We start from the raw sequence: 22,653 nt of genomic DNA on the forward strand, positions 1-22,653 counted from the left end.
TTAGAATTAAGAGAGGATAGTTGCAGAATGCCTTATTTGTAATTTAATTATTTTTGTCTCTGCTTATTTGTAACTTAATATTTTTATTTGTTTCTAGGTATGATCTGCAGATGTTGTGCATGTGGATGAAGAATGTCCTCATGATGTCAGGAATCTTATTTTGTGCCATTGACAATCTGCAAGATCCTTGAAGAGTAACTTTAAACAATTACCAAGGTACCGGTTATTTTAGGATTATCGAGAAAGTATTGAATCGATCATGGCAGATGGCGGAGAAATATTGGAAGGTTTTCTTTGTCCTGTCTGCAAAGCAGATTTGGGTTCTGAACAGCAGCTGCGCTCACATTTCCAGGATGAACATAAAGAATATCAAGATGTGTTGAAATCCCTCAAGGATGTCTTTGAGAAAGCAAAGCGATTCCTCAAATCTGATGATGATTCCTTTTCTACATTTCCTCGCTCATCGACTTCCAATGAATTTACGCCTGGGAATCAGACCATTGAATTTGAGCCACAGGAATTTGGTGTTACTCGGTCTCATTTAATCTTCTTTCGCAGAGTTCGAGACAAACGTTTAGAGAGGTACACCGCGGAGACCAATAAACTTCTCATACGACTCGGTAAGTTACTCACCGACTTGCCCCTCGATCCTGTCAAGAGGAAGCAGCACGAACAGTCCATAGTTCCGTGGATTGACGACCGCGATGTGAAACTGTGTCCTACCTGTGCTAAGAGCTTTCATGTTGCTCGTCGGAAACATCATTGTAGATTATGCGGTGCTATTATGTGTCATGACTGTACTCACTTTTTAGAACTGACCAGTGCCAAGAAGATGTTGAGTTCGGGACTAAGTTCGGAGGAGACAGCATCCAGCCCAGGTCAGAGTCCACCTACTGTGAGTCTTGCAGGCTACTCTGGTTCGAACACCAGTTTGAACTCGGTACTTTCCCTTGTAGACACTGTGGCTGGTGATCAGAACTTGCGGCTCTGTGTTCACTGCAAGGAACTCTTAGATACAAGAGAGAAGCTCAAAGAAAGTAGAAATTTGAAACCAATTATAAGTCAGTTTTATGACAGATTATTGTCTTATATCACTGAAGCAGACCAGCTTTCTGGCCTCTACCTAAAGATGTGTCAGTCCCTTAATTGCGGAGAGTCAGCATATGACTTATCTGAAGCTCACAACGTGAGAGCCAAACTTCTCAAACTTGCTGAAAATATTGATTCATTAAGTAAGAAAATAGTTGTATTGGGGACAAAAGATGTGGAAAATCCTCCTCGTGGTAAAACTTTACAACTTCAGCAAATGATAAGACTGTCCACTGCTTGCTACCTCAAAGAGCAACTAACTGGCTTACCAGGGCTTCCATCTGAAGCCCAATTCAGATCCATGCAGGATCGCAGAAGATAATATCTCAAATAATGGGTAATTATTGTATTTGTGTAGGTAGTTAAGGGTCATCTTTTCTATCATGTTATAATTGAGGAGTTCTCTGCAATTAAACTCTTAACCCAGAATAGATGAATTAGAGATATTGAAAAGTTAACAGATACAATAATATGTTATACAGAGATATACTATTTCTATCAAATATTAGTAACAAACATAAACAACATAACAAACTTTTCTTCTTATTCATTTTTCTCTTGTCCAGTTAAGTTAGGATTGAGTTGTGGATGAACAACTTTCATCTGCTTCTATACCTCTGCTACTCTTTCTCAGACACCTCACCACATCCTCCCAGATCTGCCTCAACCTGCTCCAATCATCTAGTGGGTCGTGTATATTTTACTTTTTCATTTCAAATACTTGTATTAGTGTTCTTATTTTCTGCAGATTCCTATTCTGAGCCTCTTTCTTATATCAGTGTTCTTTACAGGCTCATTGTTTGTCTCACCATACTTTGCAGGAATATCATTACGCTTGCCTGTATTTTGCTGTCCTGGGTCCTGTTCACCCATTGTTCTGTTCCATGGATCAGGATTGGTACAAAGTAGTTTTTGAAAATGGTTTCTTTGCATTCCAATGGCACATAATTATTCCACACCAGTTCTGCTAACTGCACTCTGCTGCTGATCTCATGGTTTATCCTCCTGTCTTCTGATATCTCACATCTTAAGTATTCCGATATCTCATATCTTAAGTATTTATAAATCTTTGCCGCCTCCAATGACTAGCCATTAACTTTCACACACACTTTTCCATTCCTCTCATTTCTTGTTACAACAGTCTTGCTTTCCTCTTTACTAATTTTCATTCCCCAGTTGTCAGTTTTTTCACTCCCCACACTAATTTGCCTTCCAACGGTACTTCATCGGCGAACAACCATGCTCAGGTTTTCTCTTCCATAATCTTTGTTCTGTTCTCCTTAACTGAGAAGGTAACTAATTAAATATTATTTTTCATTTCATATCAGAAAGACATTAATAGGAGAGTTAAGGGGTTCTTGCGTGGACACCAAACAAGTTTGTTACTTTTTTGTTTTAGTTGACATAGAAATTATAACTAAAAGAAATTTAAGTCTTCTTACATTTAATTTAATGTTTTAATGAAATTAAATAAGATGGTTCTATGAGAATTCAGTTAATTTTTTACAAATATACATTTAATTTCACATTGAAAAGTTAAAACAATTCCAAGCTGCTTCTGTTATTATTTTATGGGGAAAAAATTACTTTTAAAAAGTTTAACAAAATGGTTCCAGGCTACTTTAGACAGTATCTTTCATAAATAAATACTCTTGCGTTACTAACCACTGAAAGTAACGTATGCAGCTGTAAATGCTCGGCAACTATAATGTCCCATTCCACGCTTCATATTAAGAATAGAATTTTCTAATTTGGTATGCGTATATGTAGGATAGAAGAAGACGTATACGATAACTGAAACAGAAAGGAAAAGAAAACCTAATCAGGGTTACGGAATTCTTGCAGCAAACTCTCCTACAAGAAAATGTTCATTATATTTGTACTCCATTATCTATTTTCTGTATAAGTTTGTTATTGCATGCTTTGGTGTCTTTTTTTTTTCAGAAATTTTAAATAATCTTTGTCCTAGAATCTGTAACGGGAACTGTCACTTTCTGAAAATTATAAAATATAAGGGTGATATTAAATACTGGTAATATACAAGTTCAGTGTTCCCCCTATGACCTTTTTAATGGGCGAATCTCCCTGCCGTTTTTACAGACCGCCTGGCTAATGTAGGTATTATGTGCCAGTTACATAACATTAATACATATTTTAGTCATTTGTGCTCCAAATTAAAACGTAAATGCTGTAAAACTGTTTATTTAAATGGTAAATCGTTATTATTGTCAGCATAATTGCGTCTGGATTAGCGTGGAATTGCATGCGATCACTCGATTCCACATGATGTCACAAACCTGTGTGGTACATCACAACACTGCAGTACTCCTACATATTTTGACGTTCCAGAAGCACTGCTCAAACATCAAGCAGAAAGTAGCTGCTAAAAATAACATCAGCGAGTTGGCCTTGCGGTTAGGGACGCGCAGCTGTGAGCTTTCATTCAGGAGCTAATGGGTTCGAAACACATTGTCGGCAGTCCTTAAGATGATTTTCATACCAGGCAAATGCTAGGGCCGTACCTTAATTAAGACTACGGCTGCTTCTTTCTGGTCCTAGCCCTTTCCTATCCCATCGTTGTCATAAGACCTTTCTGTGTCAGTGCAGTGTAAAGCAGTTTGTAACAACAAGAAATAACATCATACAGAAGTTGACTGGAACAGCTTGGGGTGCACTTTGTGATGTTGTAGTGAAAACATTTGCATTTGTGCTGTGCTATTCCCCGGCTGCATATGCTTGCCCAGTATGGCATAAATCCTGCCACGCCAAAACTGTCAACGAGACAGGCGAGTTATCACTGGCTGTCTCAGTCCTACACTTCCGGAAAAGCTCCACTGTCTTGCCAGGATAGCACCTCGCGACATCTGTGGAGAAATAGCTGTCAGGGAAGTGAAGAACAAGGCAGTGACGTCTCAGGCCCATCCTCTGTTTGGTTATCAATAGAGATGGGAATTACAGGTGTTATGGGGATACTGTGGTGGACAGAGGTGTAAGAAGGTGCAGGCATGAATGGGTAGATAGAGAAAAGATTATACAGTAATCTATAAAATTTGTGATTATATTTCTTAGATTTTTGTTTCTTTTCCAATTTTAAACATGGTTAGACAATAAACAAAAATTGGGTTCAAAAGTTTAGCTTGAGAGCTTGAAAAACTCTAGGATAATCAAATGACAACAATTTTACAGACTGGGGCCGATGACCTCGATGTTAGGCCCCTTTAAAGAACAAGCATCATCAATTTTACAGGCTTGAGCTTAAAGCTCCCAATTTGCAAATGTAACAAGAATTTCACTGCACCATTCAATAACTCCTCTAGACTAGTTATCTGACTTATTTATAAAAAATGCTGCGGAGCACCACGAGTCCACTAGTGTATGTATTATTATCTCTTTAGTGTAATGTTTGTTGCTTCTGACACAATGAATAAAATCATGTTCTGGTATACTTGCTCACAAACACTCTAACCACCTTTCATTATTTACAATCACTCTTTATATACATCCAATCCAATCTCATATTAACTTACACTTCACATACACTTAACTATACCAGATGTACAATTTGAATACAAACCTACCAAATTTAACTTCATCACTCTTCACAAACCTCCACCAACCTTCTTTACTTCATTAAAATCTATAACTTTTTTAGCCAACCTTACATAATCACTCCGTACAAACCTCCAATATTACTTAGCTTTTTTACTTCTCGTTACTATGCCCTCATCACTTTTAGCTTTCTTTCCTCACATCTCCTTTAAACTTAGACTTTTCCCTTTGTTCATAGTTTCTCTTACTTTTGCTTCCTCCCTCAAACCATCATTTTCACTGTGTCTGAGACCACTTGCCATTTCTTGATACTTTCCCTCTCCCATTACCTCCCTCAACAATTCTCTTCCTCCTTCCCTAACTAACTGCTTCCGCAAGCACTTCTCTGAAGTCACAGCTTCCCATTGCTCTTTCCTTTTCACTATGCCCATCTTCTCCGGCACTGATTTCTATTACTTGCCTTTCTTCCGCTCTCGTCGCCATTCCTTCTTCCTGTTTCAGTCTCTCTTCTATTGCCCGTAGTTTCGTCACTGTCCAGTATCATACCCATCTACCATTGGTTATTACTAATTGCTGGCCCTTGATGTCTGGCCCTCACCACATGTTTCTTTAAAATTTTAAAATTCGTATTCTCTTCTCTTCCCACGTCTCTCTTAATCCAGATTTTTTCACTCTGTAGATTTCCTGCGTTTCTTATCACTATTTCCGCCATTATTATGGATAACAACTTCACTTTTATAGGCCTGTGTCCTCTCACTTTACCTATCCTTTCCACATCATCTATATCCACTTCGCTAAAATTAATTTTTATTTTATTCTAGAAGATGATCTCCACCACTTTGTAAATTATGCCCACTTTGTCCTCTCCCTTTTCTTCCAGTATACCATATTGTGCTATTTCACTGTTTACAGTGAAGTTTATCTGGAGCAAAAATGGTGACTATGCTGTAAGAACGCCAGAAATAAAACGTCCATGTGTTCAGAAATTTTAAGAGAATGATATTTTCGTCAGGTAAAAGAAGGGAAGAAATTATAGAAGGCGGTGAGAAAAGACGACGTCAGAATATTGTTAATTTTTTTAAAATTCGATTTTCACTCAAGACAAACTGGCAGAGCGCTACAGGAATCAACTAGAGAAGAAAACTGATTGAGAAGAAAGAAATATATAACAAGAGAGTAATAATAGCAAACATCTAAACAGACGGTACAAGTCATCGGCGATAGAAAATGTATAATACTTCGTAATATAAAACTGCATGAGCTAATTGGCAGATTACCTCAGTGCTACGTCACGAGATACCGGCAAGAAGACGTTCATAACGACAGGAATTCAATCCTAAGAAGTTACGGAAGAATATACGTTGCGCAAGACATAGAAAGATTATATTACGGTTAAATTGAAGCCTTACTAAATATATTGAAAGACTCTAAAACATCATAAGATAGCATTATAAGAAGCAGTATTTACAGATTATCAATAGATTATAGTAGACTTAGTATCCAGAAGGTGACGAAAATGACCATGTTGATGTGCTTTTCTATCTTCACTGCACAAGAAACCAACTAAGTCATGTGCTAGAAGTGCAGAGGCGGAGCCTACCTAGATGATGGCGACACGAATGACAAATCGAGACCATGAGGACCGGAGATGAGCAAAGACCATCCCTAACACTTCCGAGAGGCTAATACGATGCCGTGAACCCGAATACCGCATGTCCTAGCCAGCTGGACGTGTATCGGCGACAACGAAAGCAGGAGAAAAATATAAGTTTATAAAATCATTCTTCTCATAAGTAATTCATATATTTGTTTTGAAAGTACTATTTTTATATTTACGTTCCTTAATTGAAAGAGTTATGTGGGCCGATGACCTAGATGTTAGGCCCCTTTTAACAACAAGCATCAAAGAGTTATGTGAAGTGCTATTTTAAGTTTCCTAAAGGAGTGATGTTACGTGAATAGTCAACTGAATTTAAATTATCAGAGGTTATTAGGTAATCATCTTAACATGAAAGACAAGTCCATTGATGTAGGAAGTGATTAACCAGTGATAACTTAATTTTTGCGTTCGCAATGTTGCCAGTGTTGAATGAAAACAGGTTAATTGGTGTAAATGCAATATTGTGCGATATTGTGGTTAACGTTAGGTTACATTAGGGCATGTACTGCTAAACTGAGATGAAATGAGATCGTATATAGGTTATTATAACGTCGTAGGAAGACAAAGTAAGATAATTTATGGAATTTGAAGAGAATTTGAGAACAAAATAGAATATTTAGATGGATGATTAACGATGATCGATGAGAGTGTAACATGCGTCAAGTTAAAATAAATTATTATGTTATGGTAATATAGGAGGAGATATGAGATGTGTACTATGAAATGGATGACTCATATATGAAGAATAGTAAAATATTATGATGAAGAATAATGTTGGTAATGATTATTGATTCGTCGTAAATGAGGAAAGAGATAATTTTAATTATGAAATCAGGTTAATTGACTCAATTTGTGGCGAAGAATAATTGGTAGCGCTTCCGCAAGCGGGCCGGCATTGGTAATCATTAGTACAGATTGAAAAGGAACGTTTTACAATACCTGGAGTACCAGAGAGGAGAGATCTTTCCTCTACGCTTGCTATAATCCCACCATCCCCCCCGCAAAAAATATTCTTTCTTATAGAGGAAAATTGAAAGCAAGACAGCATGAAAGAAATTGCCACCATTAACTTTACTCCCATTGGCCAGCTCCGATCAGCTGTGAAGAAGTCTACGTAACGTTTTTTCCGCTAGAGGTCGCATGCGCGCCACACCAACCCGCTCTAAATAAAAACACTCGCTCGTCAAGAAGAAAATGTAATTTAGTAGCTGTAACCTGTCTTTGTAAATCCAGGCCAAGCTTTGTCATGAGAACAGTACGGGGGCCACACTCCCTTCGAGAGGCTCTTAACTATCGCCGCGGCGCATACTGCCCGCACGGCAAGAGAAAAGTTAATTTAGTGGTTGTAACATACCGTCACATTTTCTCAACAGTTGGTAATAGCATCACCCACCGCCAAGCCTCCGTGTGTACAGCGAGCGAAGTGTGAGGCGCGCCATGCCCGGCCCGCAAGTTTTACCGAATAATTATAATTGATTCTCAAATGTATGTTAATTCTTCAGGAAGTCTCATATAGTAACACTTACGATCCATATAGGTGCATATCTTAACAACTACTTATTTGATCATCGAAAATAATTCTAAATAGGGATGATAGCACAAATGTAACCTATTTCTGTATGAATTCCTCATCATCATCATCATCATCTGTTTATCCTCCAGGTTCGGTTTTACCCTCGGACTCAGCGAGGGATCCCACCTCTACCACCTCAAGGGCAGTGTCCTGGAGCTTCAGACTCTTGGTCGGGGGATACAACTGGCGAGAATGACCAGTACCTCGCCCAGGCGGCCTCACCTGCTATGCTGAACAGGGGCCTTGTGGAGGGATGGGGAGATTGGAAGGGTTAGACAAGGAAGAGGGAAGGAAGCGGCCGTGGCCTTTAATTAAGGTACAGCCCCAGCATTTGCCTGGTGTGAAAATGGGAAACCACGGAAAACCATTTTTAGGGCTGCCGACAGTGGGGTTCGAACCTACTATCTCCCGAATACTGGATACTGGCCGCACTTAAGCGACTGCAGCTATCGAGCTCGGTAATATTTATTTTTAATGAGCAATTCAACTAATGACAATAATGACATTTCGGTCATTTATTGTTAGATAGAGAAATGATTTATAGAGTTTTTTCTTCGAACAAGCGAGATACATTGAGAACTTGGACAAGTTAAGAACATGTGAAATGTTTGTGATATTTGTGAAGAAGGTTTCTTTAACAAATGATATTCATGATGACTGATCGTGTTAGCTACTGGCAAATGAATTTATCATACAGTGAATTGATTTAGAGAATCCTTAATTTAACCAAGTGAAAGTAATTTGAACCAAATTATGTGATGATGAATGAAAGATATAAACGCGTGATTTTCATTTTATCTACATTTGAGTCAATGTAAATAGTTTGCATCTGACATTTTCTATAGCTCCCAATCAAGATTGTAAATATTTCGAATTTTTCTTATTAATTTGTTGGAGGCCTTTGATTTAAAAATACTTGGAAAGTAAGTGATGAGATGTGACGTCAATTAATTATTATTTATTTTTATAATGATATTCAGAATACTTTGACTACTTTTCCAAGATTTTCTTTATTTTAATAAATAATATTGTATAAAATTAATTATTTCTTTCAATGACTTCCTAGGATAAGTACTTAGTTTTTAAGTGAATTTAGGTTAAGAATGAAGCTGTGACTAGGAGACGTCCGTTGCGTAGGTTTTGTTTATCCGACACTCTACCGCGACAATATTTTCTCTCGATTCGGAACCCATAGCCCGGATATTCATTTGTATTTGGAAATTGATGTTGTGTTCAAGCTAGTCTGGATGCGAGGACGGCGCAATATATAAATATGCATTTCCTCCTACATTCTTGGCTTCTACTTCATCTTCAGGTTCTCTCTCATTTCCCACCTTGGTCATTATTTCTTCCGTTTTTTTTTCCTGTATCCATTGCCTCATATTTTTGAACTCCTTCACTTGTTCCTGTATCATCTTTTTGATCTGTTCAAATGGGCAAAGCTTTTCCACAACCTCCTTTACCACCTTCCTTATGATTTCCACATCCTCCCAACTCATGTTGCCACTTGAATGTTTGGCCGTGGTTTACTTCGACGCCCCTAATAACCAGCAGTACAATTATCACCACTGCCACCATCATCTCCTCACCCTTCATTCGCATTTCCACTTTATCTTCCTTTCCATTGGTTGTTTCCTTCTTTCTTCTCCCCTGCCATCTTCCGATAATGACCCAATATTGTTCTACACCAGTCATCTTCCTCGTTACTCTCCTCAATCACACTCAACTCCCACTATACCAGCACACTCGACTCAGCATGTCCTCACCCGTTGCTTGCTTAGGCTAGACTGGCTCTACCTATATGAAGGGATGTAATCACTATTGCATGTTTCTGTGGTGGTTGGTAGTGTAGTGCATTGTCTGAATATGAAAAGAACAAACATCCCAGTCCCCAAGCCAGAAGAATTAATCAGACGTGATTAACATCCCCGGGCCGACCGGAAGTCGAACTTGGGACCCTCTGAACTGACTATTCAGCCAATGAGTTCAACACAAAAAGGATACATGAATGCAGGTGGTAAGAGACTAGGAAGACAGGACAAACACAAAAGGAGGGAAGGAAAGTAATGGAAAGGAAGAAACATAATATTATGATGAATCAAGTTGTGTATAATAAGATAGGAACATTCCCTTCATTTATCCAGCTTCCTTAACCCACAGTTCCCACATCGAGGCTGAAGATCTGTCGGATGCCCACTCAGTGAGTGTAGAAGTTCACCCTTCTGATGATGATGATGATGATGATGTGATCGCATTGGGACCTTCTTTTTTGTTTGGAAGGTGGGATCCCCCTTTTAATCTTACTTGATTCTGTGTCTTACAGTGTTGTCGTGTAAAAGATCTCTAGCGACACTTTCGGTATTTTCTCAATAAAATTAATTAAAAATGGGGATAGGTCTCTGAGATAAACTCCTTGTTCCTCTGCCATCTTTTGGTAGTCATTACCATCATCATCATCATTATCATTGTACAATTCCAGTTTCCTGAGTACTGTTAATGGGCTTCTTCCACTTCTTCCTGTCCACATACAACTTGTCATCGAGAACATCATCCACTGTCCATCCTCTGGTAACTAGATCAACCTTGATCATGTCCATCCATAGGGTTTTAGGTCTTCCCGCAGGTCTTTTCTCTCCACCTGTCTTCCCAAATTTATTCTGACTGTTCTTGTAGGCTCCATCCTCATCACATGCTAGTACCACCGTAGTCTGGATGTGCCGATTCGGTCTAATAGGGATGTCTTTATTCTGGCTTCTTTCCTCACCTCCTCATTTCTTAACCTGTCCATCTTGGTCTTCTTGATGGTGGATCTAAGAAATTTCATCTCTGATGCTTGCAGTCTTGATGAATCTCTTTTTGTGAGAGTGCATCCTTCAGTACCATAGGTCAATATTGATATGAAATAGCTGTTAAACATCATCAGTTTGGCCAGTTTTGGAAGCGTGTCATCCCATAAAAGTGTTGTCCGGCTCTATAGATAAATGGTTAGCATGCTGGCCTTTGGTCACAGGGGTCCCGGGTTTGATTCCCGGCAGGGTCGGGAATTTTAACCATAATTGGTTAATTTCGCTGGCACTGGGGCTGGGTGTATGTGTCTTCTTCATTATAATTTCATCCTCATCACGACGCGCAGGTCGCCTTCGGGTGTCAAACCAAAGACCTGCATCTGGCGAGCTGAACTTGTCCTTGGACACTCCCGGCACTAAAAGCCATACGCCATTTCATTTCATAAAAGTGTTCTTATTTGTTGGTAGAATTCTGATCCCTTTTGAACTCTGTTTGTAATTTCCTTTCTTACCAAATTATCACTGGAGATTACACTTCCAAGGTAAGGAAAACTATCCGCACATTCTAGCTGGTGGTCTCCTAGTTTTACACTTGCTGGACGCCCATCTCTGTCGACTGCCATCACCACTGTTTTAGTCTTGCTGATGTTGAGGTTATATTCCTGGAACTGGGATTTCCACACATTGAGTCTGATCTGTACTTCCTCTTCTGTTTCACCTCAAATCATGATATCATCAGCAAAGGCCACTGCATTCAGTTCACCTAGCTTTTCCTTGACGTTCTTCATTATATTATCCATAACAGTGATGAACAGTAGTGGGAACAGTGCACTTCCTTGCTGAACTCTACTCTTGGTCTCAAATCATGATGATCGACCTTCCCCAATTTGTTCGCAGCTAGTACAGTCTTTGTACAACATCTGAATTTTCCTTACCACTCCTTCAGGCACATTTCTTTTCCTCAGGCACTCCCAGATCTTATCTCTTATAACACTATGGTAGGCCATTTCTATATCCAGAAATACAATGACCTGGTTCTTGCCTTTCTTCCAATTCTTTTTCATCAGCATGCAGGTGCTAAAAATTAGATCCATTGTTGATCTGTTACTTCTGAATCCATATTGCTCCTCTTTTAACTGTTGTTCAATGATTGTTCTCAGTCTCCTTTCTATGATGAAAATGAAAATCCACAGCCTGTTTCCAGTCATTCGACCAGGTCAGGAATGGAATGAATGAAGCCCCCATCTAGCGGCAAGGATAGGAAATTTGCCGGTTGCCGAAGCCTGTCGCACTCCTCTGGGCCAATGATAAATGACTGACAGATGAAGTGAAGTGTAGAATTTTTAACCCATGAGACAGCAGGGTTATTCCTCTGTAGTTGTTTGGTTTCAGACTGCTGCCTTTCTTAAATGGGAATTATAACCCCCTTGCTCCAATCTGCAGGTATTTTGTTGTCTGTCCATACGGCATTTAGTACTTTGTGCAACCATTGTATGCCCTGGATGCCTGCTGCCTTTATCATGTCCGCATTCCCTTCATCTGCACCTGAAGATTTTTCTTTAGGCATAGATGTTAAAGCTGTCTCATTTTCTGTCCAGGTGATGGGAGATTCCTCATTGTAGGCTTGGATTTCCAGTTCTGTATTTGTTCTTGAACTGCTCTATTCAGTAGGTGGTAGTATAAAACAAAATGTCTCAAAAGTGACATTCAGACAGCCTAAATAGTGTCTTAATACATGCACACGGTATATAAGACCATATGATTGTTTTTAAACATTTCAAAGATCATGAGAAGATCAATAATTCTATGATATTCTGCTGTTTGGCATTTGCAACAAATGAGTTATAACATGAGACATTGCTTCCTCATAATAATAAGCAAGACCTTTTCAAATTTAGAGTATGACTCTGCATTTTGCCTCCGGCGTTATTTACCCTTAGAATTTTGGCATGGGCCGAGGATCTTTTGTATGACTTATCTGAAGCTCACACTGAGAGCCAAACTTAAATATGTTGAAAATATTGACTCCTTAAGCAAGAAAAATGGTTATTTTTGGAACAGATATGGAAAATCCTCCTCGCAAATTATAAAACGGTCCACTGCCTGCTTGATACCTCAAAGAAAAACTCACTGGCTTAGCAGGGCTTCTGTCTGAAACCCAGTTCAGATCAATGCAGTCTTAAATATTGGGTAATTATTGTATTTGTAAAAGTAGTTATGGGTCATCTTTTCCGTTATGTTATAATTGAGCGTTGCTATGCAATTAATCCCCTAACCCCGAAAATATGAATTACAGATATTAAAGTTTTCAGTTATAAAAATATGTTATGCAGTGGCATACTGTTACAAGGAATTTCCTCTCTGGGTTATAGTGGCAGGTTATTGGGATCCTTAAAACTAAAGAGTGAAGGAATCATGAGCAGACCTTGAGCAGAAGATCAAACTGCGGCCAGCCATGAGTGATTGATCAGAGAGTCTGGTGTCATGAGTGATAAAACAGCAATGATGCTCCACATAGAACATCTGACCCACTATTACAACAGTAGGCAGGTACGTCTAGTTTCCACTATGTCACTGCGACATATTTTGCATCAGCTCGGGTTTGGGAGCCGTATACCAACAAGGGTGCCCCAGTTGACCCCATCTCATAACAAACAATGCCTCACTTTGTCCCAAGAAAGGCATCAGCGGATCTTAGGTGCATAGCGGAGGGTTGTTTGGAGTGACTAGCCGTGTTATCTGTTGCACCGTGCTGACAGTCGAGTCTGCTTCTGGCATAAACAGCTCGAGACAGCTTGTACCGTGGGCGTCCAACAAGCTGGTGTTGACAGTGTCCTGGGCTGGAGAACATTCTCCTGGCATGCCTTAGGGCTATTGGTCACACACTTTGACTGGTGAGGTCTACAGGAACCTGCTAGCCAGCAGTCTGCACGCAGTGTTCTCCCCAGAAATTTTCGTTAGTTGGGTGGCAGGAATGAATAGCCGGGCGGGGAATACTACGTAAAAAATAAATATGATACAATTTTAACTTCTTCCCCTCAGGCCATTAACAATAATATTAGACAGGTAAACATTAACTGCAAAAATGAAGTATTTTAATGTTATCATGAAAAAGACGTAACAGAGTAGTTTGAACTTCTAGCATTCTACTGCTCGTTCATAATCACTCGGTTGCCATGGAGAGCTAGATGGGTTTGTTACGTCCCGCGGTATCGAGTGCTCGCATGCGATTCCATGCTAATCCAGACACCGCTCGTTCACGACACTACGTGATAAGCTGAACTCCGATGTAACTCGCACAGTTATGCTGAAAATAATGAAGTTTTTTTCATTTAAATAAACAGTTTACAGGGTTTACATTTTAATTTGTAACACATAATGACTGAAATATGTGTAGCCTCCGTAGCTCAAGTGGCAGCGTGCTGGCCTCTCACCGCTGGGTTCCGTGGTTCAAATCCCGGTCACACCATGTGAGATTTATGCTGGACAAAGCGGAGGCGGGACAGGATTTTCTCCGGGTACTCCGGTTTTCCCTGTCATCTTTCATTCCAGCAGCACTCTCCACTATCATTTCATTTAATCTGTCAGCCATTAATCATTGCCTCAGAGGAGTGCGACAGGCTTCGGCAGCCAGCACAATTCCTATCCTCGCCGCAAGATGGGGTTTCATTCATTCCATCCCTGACCTGGTCACTGACTGGAAAACAAGTTGTAGGTTTTTAATGACTGAAATAGGCCTGTGTATTAATATCATGTAAACTGAGTGAGTTAGGAGCGCGCAGCTGTGAGCTAGCATTCGGGAAATAGTGGGTTCGAACCACACTGTCGGCAGCCCTGAAGATGTTTTCTGTGGTTTCCCATTTTCACACCAGGTAAACCAGCAGGCAAAAGCAGGGGCTGTACTTTAATTAAGGCCATGGCCACTTCCTTCCCACTCCTAGGCCTTTCCTATCCCATCGTCACCATAAGACCTATCTGTGTCGGTGCGAAGTAAAGCAACTTGAAATATTATGTAACTAGTAGATATCTAGGTTATGATAGCTGGGCGGTCAGTGAAAATGGCTGGACGGTGCGCCCATTAGAATGATCCTAGGGAGAACGCTGCTGCAGGCATATCTCCATGTCAGGCAGTCTTCCCAACAACAATGCATGTTTCAACAGAACAGTGCACCATTCACCTCTTTCAAGACCTTCCTTGTGGTCTCTTTCCTGTTGGTTTCTTTGTAAATATTTTCTTTAAAAATCATTCTTCTCTCATTTGCTTCATGTGTCTATACCGTTTCAGCTTTCTTTTTTCTATCCTCCCTTGTAGTTTTGAAACTATGATCCTCTTTCTAATCTCTTCATTTATGATTCTATTTTCTCTTCTTTTCTCTATAATGGTACCTGGAAGGAATTTCATCTTAGCCTGAACTCTACTCTCATCTTGTTTTCATGGTGTTCAAACACCTGCTGCATATGTCAATATTGGTACCTCATAGGTCAAATACAGAACTTCTTAGTTCCACAGTAAAAGCCTTTTGCTTCTTCTACTCTCTTTACCGAGCAAGTTTGCTACTTGGTTTGAGCCCTGAAGCTGTGAGTTTGCATGTGGGAGATCACAGGTGCAAACCTCTCTGTCTGCAATCCTGAAATTGGTTTTCTGTGGTTTTCCATTTTCACACCGGACTACATCTTCCCAGTCCTGACCTATCCCATTGTCACCGTAAGACTTGTATGTGTCAGTGCAGGGGAAAAAGGTACTATTTTTCCAATCTCCTCAGTTATCATCCCAGTTTCTGTGATTATACTGTAATTCCCAATTATTTGAAACTTTTCACACCGAGCTCGATAGCTGCAGTCGTTTAAGTGCAGCCAGTATCCATTAATCGGGAGATAGTGGGTTCGAGCCCCACTGTCGGCAGCCCTGAATAGCAAATGCCGGGGCTGTACCTTAATTAACCATGGCTGCTTCCTTCCACTTCCTAGGTCTTTCCTATCCCATCATCGCTATAAGACATATCTGTGTCGGTGCGATGTAAAACAAATAGCAAAAAAGAAAGAATCTTTTCACATCTTCTGTTGGTTTTTCATGTACTTCTATCTTCCTTCCTTCCTTCCTTCCTTCCTCTTGTCATCCCTGCTGTTTTACTCTTCTCTATGCTTATTTTCATTCCAAACTTTTCCATTGCTGATTCCATTCATGAACTTGATCTTGTACTTTCATTTTATTTTCTCGCCATCTTACTAAGTCATCTGCAAACAATAGAGCTCATGCTGTGGGATTTTTCCTCCATCTTCTGTTTTATACATTTGTAAATTTCTTCCATGATTGTGATGAAAAGTATGGCAGAAAAGTACACTTATCTGCCAAAGTACTGTTTCCACATCAAACCATTTTGTTCCTCCTTTACACTATTAACACATTTTTCACTTTGTCAGTATTAGTACTTATAGGCTCATGGTTTATTTACATTTCCTTTCTTATTATTATTATTATTATTATTATTATTATTATTAAGGATGTATGAGATACAAGCATATGGGCCTACATCTGTTAAAAATATATCTGATGTGAACAACATGTTTTTTATATTTGAACCTGTACTTTTTTAATACTGATATGTTTTTTTTGTGTACTTTGTCTCCTGTCATGGTCCTAAATGGCCTGTTTAAGTGCAGTGCAAATGATTATGATTATGATGATGATGATGATGATTATTATTATTATTATTATTATTATTATTATTATCATCATCAAAGACAGTAATTTTTATCAAGCCATTATGATTATTATTATTATTATTATTATTATTATTATTATTATTATTATTATTATTATTATTATTATTATTATTATCATCATTATCATCATCAAAGACAGTAATTTTTATCAAGCCTTATGATTTGTTCTAGTTATGTGTATTGTGTCCTTGATGAAGTCCTGACATTGCTGAAATATGTTTTAAGATAAGATCTATTAATTGCATTAAAGCTATTACGGCAAGTATTATATCTGGCTTTGTTTCTTAGTTATGACTATGTTTCTTTGTTGTATATTCCATTCTGCATTTACAAAGTTTTGGGACAAGGTGCTACCCAGAATTTCAAAGAATTTTGCTGATAAAAACATGAATATGCCTAATTTCCACCTTCACATTCTCACCTGTACATCCTTCACCTTTGGCTTGAATTCAGCGATTCCAGTGATTTTACCAGTTTTGAAAGCACTTCCAGCTGCATTGCGCTGGGATCTCTTCAGCGGAGTCTAAATGCTGCCCTTTCAACCAGAGTTTTATTTTAGCGAAGAAGTAGAGAAGTTTTAGGAGATAAGATCAGGGTTTGCAGAACAATGGTCACATTTGTCAGCAAGTTCCCTCACAATGAGTGAGGTGTGAGGTGGGGCACATTGTCATGATGCATTGACCAGTCCCCGCTGTTGCACATGTCATCTTCCCTCTGTCATCTGAAAATTTCTTTGTAAAACTTCCACAATACAAGTTGCTTTACATTGCACCAACACAGATAGGTCTTATGGCGACGATGCGATAGGAAAGGCCTAGGAGTAGGAAGGAAGCAGCCATGGCCTTAATTAAGGTACAGCCCGTGCTTTTGCCCGCTGTGAAAATTGGAAACCACGGAAAATCATCTTCAGGGCTGCCGACAGTGGGGTTCGAACCCACCATCTCCCGGGTACAAGTTCACAGATGCGCGCCCCTAACTGCACAGCCAACTCGCCCAGTGTCTAAAACTTCCTGTTGGCAGTCTGATGCAGTGGATTGAACTCTTTTTGCACAATTCCTTGCATGTCAAAAATTATTGGCATTGACTTGATGATGGTGTAAACTTGGCATGTTCTCGTCTGACGTGGAGAGGAAAGTGATTTCCTCTAAGAAGACTGCTGTTTTGTTTCAGGGTCATATCCGGCCATCAGCCATTTCAAAATTTTCAGAAGCATAAGGAAGCATGGTGTGAATAACAGCACTGAAACTAGGACACATATGCTCTTACGGAAATGCCGGTTGCCATTGGAAACAGAAACTAACTGGCACATAGCATCAGAACTTTGTACTGCTACATGTTCACAAGGGTTATTCCAATTGTGGTTCCTTGTGTATATCCTTGGAGTACAAACTGTCTTTTATTCCCTATGAAACTGTGAAGTTGTACGTATGTTCTTACTATGTCGAACCACCTTGGCGTTCTGGGGATCGGAATGGCTAGCTATCCAAATTCCCAACAAGCTGAAAGCAATTAAGAAGACAACTACAGTGTGGCAGTCTTTTTTCCTCCCTTCACGGAGAGGCCGTAGTATGTGTAGGCTGAGGATAGGTCATGGACGATCTACGCACTCTTATCTCCTAAAGAGGGAACCCCCTCCCCCCAAGTGTGTTTTTGTGGTGCCAACTTCGCTTTGGCCCATATTCTCCTAGAATGCGCTGATCTCTCTGGCCTAAGATGGAGCCTTGGTCTGCAGGAAACACTCAAATGCATATTAGCCGATGACACAACTACTGCTGATGTTTAAGAATTTTAAAAAAAGGTATTGATTAGGTGGCTAAATAATTCTTTGATTCTTAGATTGTCATATCGATACGGACATGAAGTGAATAGTTTGTAATATTGCTGATCTTCAAGATAAGAATTAAGTTTGGAAAAAAAATTTTCACCTGATCGATACTTTTATTATTTAACCTTAGGCTAAATTTTATGTCATTAAAACTTGCAGTACATGTTTCAATTGCTTGGCAATCATCATCAGCTGCTTATCTTAAAGCTTAGGCGAAAAAGCATAAAACATTTCATAATTAAAATTTGTTGGTAAAGGACACTTAATGGTGAGGGAGAGTGGGGGGGGGGAGGAGGGGCGGGAGGAGGGGGATGTTAAAATTAGATATACAAATTAAAAAGCTATTTCTAAACTAAAACTTCCTAAAATTCCTTCTATGGCACTACACTAGTTCTTCATTAGGTTCAACTGTGTTTCACTCAATGCTCAGTTCACTTGTCTTGATTATATGTTGTCCTTCATTTTTCTAGATCATTCTTATTGTCCGCTAGAAGAATTTATGATGGCTATGGTCGAATTTGTTCAGTTTTCATTTAGATGGATAGTTTGAAGTACGACCCCTATTCAATTGTTCGTTGTGTAAATTTATTCTAAATCTTTAAAAGATTGGCACATTTGGTGTGACCCCAGTCCCATTTGTTCTGGTTACGAAGTTTACTTGTTTGTTTATGTCTCTGCCGTCTTCAACCTAGTGTAATAGCTGTAATAGCTATGAAATGTTTTATGCTTTTTCGCCTAAGCTTTAAGATAAGCAGCTGATGATGATTGCCAAGCAATTGAAACATGTACTGCAATTTTTAATGACATAAAATTTAGCCTAAGGTTAAATAATAAAAGCATCGATCAGGTGGAATTTTTTTTACTTAATTCTTATCTTGATTGCAATATCGATACGGACATGAAGTGAATAGTTTGAAATATTGCTGATCTTGTCGTCCGCTTTATGTGCGACAGTGGATAAATCAAGGGTAGGTAAATTGCAAGTGTTCTGTTACTCAGAGAACTTGCATTCCCTTTTGATTCATTGTGATTTTTCGGCTTAATTCACTACATTTTTTTAAAATTTTGTACTTCATTTCAAAATTCCTTCTGTAATAAATAATTTTGTTTTATTGTAAATTTCTTTTCCACTTAATTTGTTCAGAGAAGATGAATACCTAGTTGTACTTCCTCTTATCACCACCACATGGAATCTGTCTGTTATTGAAGACATTGAGACATGTTTCATCCAGATGTGGTTGTGCTCCTTGGGCAACCTAGCGGTGGAAGTCTTGCACAAGGACTGTTGCATATCGTTGTTGCACCTCGAAATACTGTTTATGTGACAACATTGAGGGGAGAAATAGTGACCCGCAGCACATGTATCACTTACAACGAAAATTCGTTGATATAGGTCTTGCAGTACTGAACCTTCGATGACAGAACCTTTCTGGTCAATCGATCATTCAATCAATCAATAAGTCAATCAATCACTAAGAAATTGGAAATTTATTGAACATCTCCCTTGGTAAGTTATTCCAATCCCTAACTCCCCTTCCTATAAACGAATATTTGCCCCAATTTGTCCTCTTGAATTCCAACTTTATCTTCATATTGTGATCTTTCCTACTTTTAAAGACACCATCCAAACTTTTCCATCTACTGATGTCCTCCCACGCCATCCCACGCTATTTCTAAGCTGAAATATTATCACATAGTGGATTTTCTCGGCACAACAACAATATATTAAACTTTTACTTGAGTCACATGCATTTTCAACATCAGTTTTTGATAAATGTTGTGTCAACAATGTAACTAATACTGTATTTATTTATTTATTTATTTATTTATTTATTTATTTATTTATTTATTTACTCATTCACTCAAGTCAGAAGTAATAACGTACAGTGCTGTAAAAGAATGTTACCATTATACAGTTAAAAAATAAATAAATAAATAAATAAATAAAATGTCCCAGAAATGGACCACTTTCATAGCACTATCACAGCCTACCATTAACTCTTGTGTTGTGCAAGATTATGGGTACAGTTCACAGGTATGCAGGTGTAACATTGTCTCTTTCCTCATACTTGCAGAGATCTGAACCCTATTGATATCCCCATTTATGTAAATTAACTCTACATATCCCCCAAACCACTCCAAAGTCTGTTGAGTGGTTGCCAATTTCCTGGTTGGTGTCGTTACCTGCAGAAAGGCTTTTTTTGGCCTTCATCCACTCTGGTGGTATTGTGGATTGTCATAGCTGTTTCCTGGCTACCTCAGGTTTTGCAGTGAGCATTGTTGTTGTCCGCACAAAGCTCTTCCTTGAGTTGAGGCGTCTCCTTGGATGTTGGCGACCAAAGAGAGGGTGAGCTTGCTCCTCTAATTATGTAGAAGAACGATCATCTTTCAAAAATGAGAATAATGTGGAATTTATTAAAATGACTGCAGCATGTGGCAAATAACATTATTACCTTGCCTTCATAGTGTTCTCTGATTTAGTGAACATGAAAGCTAAGGTCTTGTTGTTGCATCATCACACAAAGAAAACACTGATGTTTGCAAATCTCTCTCTCTCCTGTCCATGTACACTTCACATTGTGTGGTGGCGTGTTGTGTGGCTGCAGAGTTTTTGCCATCCTGTTCTGTTCTGCGCTAGATGCATCGCTTGATGTAGAGACTTCCCAACCAACTCTATCATCTGGGTCAATCCACCTTGCTGGAGCTCTTCCTCGAGTACTTGTTCCTTGCACTTTGCCTTCCACAACCATCTTTTCCATATCTCCAGTTCTCCTTCATATGAAGCCAAAGTATCTCAGATAGGCCTGGCTAATCTTCTTCATGAGCCTGTGCTTGATCCTCAACTCTTCTAGGACAGAAGTGTTCGTCCAGTGCTCGGTCCAGGATACTCTTAGAACTCGGTGGTACACCCACATTTCCAGTGTTCTGTCTTCTTCCTGTCAGCGTTATGAATTGTCCAGGTTTCAGCTGTTTATTTGGCGATGGGGAAAGCCAGAGTATTTACCAGCCTGAGTTTGGTGTTGTTAATGATAGCTCTGTCTTTTCAGATCATCTTCATCTTCAGCATCACATTGCGTAGCTGCCTCTGTGTATCCGTGGTAGAGTGTCGGCCTCCGGATCCCAAGATAGCGGGTTCAAACCCGGCAGAGGTAGTTGGATTTTTGAAGGGCAGAAAAAAGTCCATTCGATACTCCATGTTGTACGATGTTGGCATGTAAAAGATCTCTGGTGTCACATTTGGAATTTACCTGACAAAATTCATTAAATCTCAGCCATAGACGCCCAAGAGAGATCCGGTTTACTCTGTCTGCCATCTATTGGACCTAGAGTAAAACGGAACGTCGAAATTGACGAGCGCACAGCCAGATGGCGTCAAATCGAAATGTCTGCACACGGTAGCTGAGGCCATATGATTATTATTATTATCACATTGCGTGCCATTCGAGTAGCCCTCATTGTTTGTTATTAGGGCAACGAGATAAACGAATCTGCTCACCATTACAAAGCCTCCTATTTGTCTCAGGTGTGGCAAGTTGCCGTTTGCCCAGTCCACGATTATGACCTTTTTCTTGCCAACGTTGATCTCCATTCCACACTCCCTGGTGGCTCTTGTAAGCCAGTCGATGATAATCTCTATCTCCCTAGCAGTATGAGCTGAAAGAGCAGCAATGTATTTATAGACTGTTGGGCGCTTGCTTACCTTATATGCTCATGGGTCAGCAAACGCTAGTCTAGGCATGCCAACTATAATTCCTTGTTTCTGCAAATATTTGTTTGGGAAACCAATGTGATTTGGTTACAAGCTGTGGGCTACTGCATACTGGTATAAATTTGAGAAATAATGTAGAATGGATACTGTAACAAATGAAACTACTAACAGCAGTGACATATTTAGATTGAAGCTTTCACAGCCCATAATTATAGACATTATAATTTAGCTTTTGGGCTTTTCTACTTCTGAAGATGTGGAGCAAAGTTCCCTGCAAAACGTAAAGAATTTCACTGTGTTCTCTCGATCTGGTACAAGCCCAAAAGCTAAATTATCACATCTAGCAGTGACACAGCTTTAGGTAGTAGAATGGTGCTGAATATGCTTGATTATCACCCTCATTCTCACAACATCTATGAGCAATCAGAACATGAATATATGGTAAGATTATTCTCCATGGTACTTTAATTTTTCCTTCTTCACTGATACTCTGTATTAAAAGTGTTAAATATATTTTTAATTTAATTATTTGTTTATATTCTTGTATATTTTAAATATGAAATAAACCACTTCTTTTAATAGTATTTCAATATTTTAGTGATATTTACACCAAGGAAATATTGTAGACAGTATTGATTCTATTCACAGTCAAGTTGCAGAATATAAATAGAAAATAAAGCCATATTTCATGCAGAAGATTCCAGTTTCTTTCACTACCAAATCAGACATAGTATAGCA

The 22,653-nt window shown here is 39.1% G+C and overlaps 1 protein-coding gene across 1 annotated transcript; it reads left to right on the forward strand.

Annotated features, from left to right (window-relative positions):
* The first annotated feature begins 233 nt into the window (after positions 1-233).
* Rbsn-5 (Rabenosyn-5) lies at positions 234-22,593 on the forward strand. The gene is made up of 2 exons (XM_067155987.2): positions 234-1,426; positions 21,254-22,593. The coding sequence occupies exon 1, from the start codon at positions 260-262 to the stop codon at positions 1,409-1,411; it is 1,152 nt and encodes a 383-aa protein (XP_067012088.2). The 5' UTR covers positions 234-259; the 3' UTR covers positions 1,412-1,426; positions 21,254-22,593.
* The last annotated feature ends 60 nt before the right edge of the window (positions 22,594-22,653 follow it).

This window comes from Anabrus simplex, chromosome 1 (genome assembly GCF_040414725.1).
Source record: "Anabrus simplex isolate iqAnaSimp1 chromosome 1, ASM4041472v1, whole genome shotgun sequence".
NCBI classification, from domain to species: Eukaryota; Metazoa; Arthropoda; class Insecta; order Orthoptera; family Tettigoniidae; genus Anabrus; species Anabrus simplex.